The 1,713-nt window shown below is 46.5% G+C and overlaps 1 protein-coding gene across 1 annotated transcript; it reads right to left on the bottom strand.

Moving 5' to 3' along the window:
• Positions 1-42: 42 nt before the first annotated feature.
• Positions 43-1,651, bottom strand: LOC111665069 (uncharacterized; the record flags this gene model as incomplete). The annotated part of the gene is made up of 5 exons (XM_023419944.2): positions 43-322; positions 416-491; positions 709-980; positions 1,145-1,429; positions 1,572-1,651. Coding segments are annotated over 5 exons (869 nt in total), but the record flags the coding sequence as incomplete, so codon positions are not given.
• Positions 1,652-1,713: the final 62 nt, after the last annotated feature.

Genomic DNA, 1,713 nt, shown 5'->3' with positions numbered 1-1,713 from the left:
TTCACTGAAAACCAAATATCAACTTGTTGCTACACAAAAAGTCCGTAAGAGTCATTGTCTTGGAGCCATTAATATCTGAACCAAATTTAATGTGCATGGCTTGATTCTACTAGAGTGAAAAAACAGTTTTCTTTATCTTTTGGAGTTGGGGCAAACTGTGCCTTTACTATAAATGTTGAAACAAGAGCCTACCTTGCTGTAATGGACTCTTGCTGCCGTGCGTGGAGCTGGTTCTGGACGATTTGGAGGATTTGCTTTTGGTAGGTCGTCTCCTCCTGCCAGTCAAAGCTATAACTGGAGGGAGCACTGCAGCCGGAGGAACCTGCGCCAAGACCAAAGGAAGAAAGGCAGCTTGTTATAAACTGTATGTGATGCTGTTCAAAGTGTCTGCACTGATGTAACTGAGGTGAGTTACCTTTCCCAGCCTGGTAAAGAGACTGTCTATTTCCTCCTTTTGACGGGAGTGGAGAGCCTGAATTTCACGCATGTGCCTGGCGGTAAAAAGAAGGATTAATAAATATTTGGAATAAAATGTTGACAGGCAAAAAAGAAAGAAACAATGAAAATGAGGGAGGAGGGCCTAGTGTTCTAGGAAGACCTGGGTGAGGAAAGGAAGAAGCTGAGCACAGCCTGCTGTTTTTGGGGCAAAAGAGGGAGAAGAAGGTGCATCTATTCTCTCAGATTTAAGAATAAGAGAGTATAATTTACTTTTCTCTGAGGCGGTTGACTTCACGTTTGAAGTCTTCATCCTCAAATTCAGAATCGTTGTCACTGCTGATGTAGGAGTTGTTGAAGGAGTTGTTGTTTAGACTCGGCAGGGAGGCTTTATGAGTGGAATCTGGAGTCAAAACCTGCCCGGGATCGCTGGGTCCATTAGCAGCCTGGGTGGCGGGTGGAGGGGTCTGTCTGGACTCAAGGCTCTGCTCCTGGGCACGACTGACTGAGAATCGACCAACACGGGCCTCAGGGTTGGTGGTGACCTGAAATGTAGGACAGTAGAGTTGTATAAGAATGTCATTTTGTACACATTTTTTTCAAGTTTTCCAGTCTGGAGGAGAATTTCTATACTTTGACAGGTTATTGCAAATCTACTAATAAAGAAAAGTTTGAAACAAGTTGTAAAATACTAGAAATACTGAAATACCTGGAAGCGCCCGATGGTAGTGGTGGGCTTAGGAGAGGGACAGGGGGAGGTGAGGGGGGAGGGGTGGTGGGATCCTCCCAGAGTCCTTTGGGGGAGCCCGTCCACAATGTCCCCTCCTTGTCCTCCTCCCCCTCTCAGAGGAGACGAGGAGTCCTTGTGCAGTGTGTTCTCCGGGCTGGAGAGACTGGAGGACGAGGAGGAAGAGGACGAAGATGAGGAGGTGGTGGAGGAGGATTCAGTGCAGGCCGGGTGTTGGACTGGAGGTTCTTCAGCAGCCAATGAGACCTAAGCAGAAGAGTTGGAAGGAGAGGGGGGAAAAGCAACAGGGACTTTTTTTAGGCCGGGATCCAGTGTACATTTATTATGCCACTCTTAGATGTGAAGTGTAGGTACTCATGTCTGGGCTGTAGCGTGGAACAGGTTTTACCTGGAATCTTCCGAGTTTAATTCCACCTGCAGAAGGAGGAGCAGGAGCGGATGCAGTTTCATCATCCAGAGAGAAGGGTACTGAAAGACAAATGTTACAATTATTAAACAGACAGATACAGAGACAGACAAAAAAAAAAAAA

The sequence above is a fragment of the Seriola lalandi genome, unplaced genomic scaffold, assembly GCF_002814215.2.
Source record: "Seriola lalandi dorsalis isolate HSWRI2012SDOR001 ecotype SW California unplaced genomic scaffold, Sedor1 jcf7180002001976, whole genome shotgun sequence".
Classification (NCBI taxonomy): Eukaryota; Metazoa; Chordata; class Actinopteri; order Carangiformes; family Carangidae; genus Seriola; species Seriola lalandi.
This window is presented reverse-complemented; position numbering and strand designations above follow the sequence as displayed.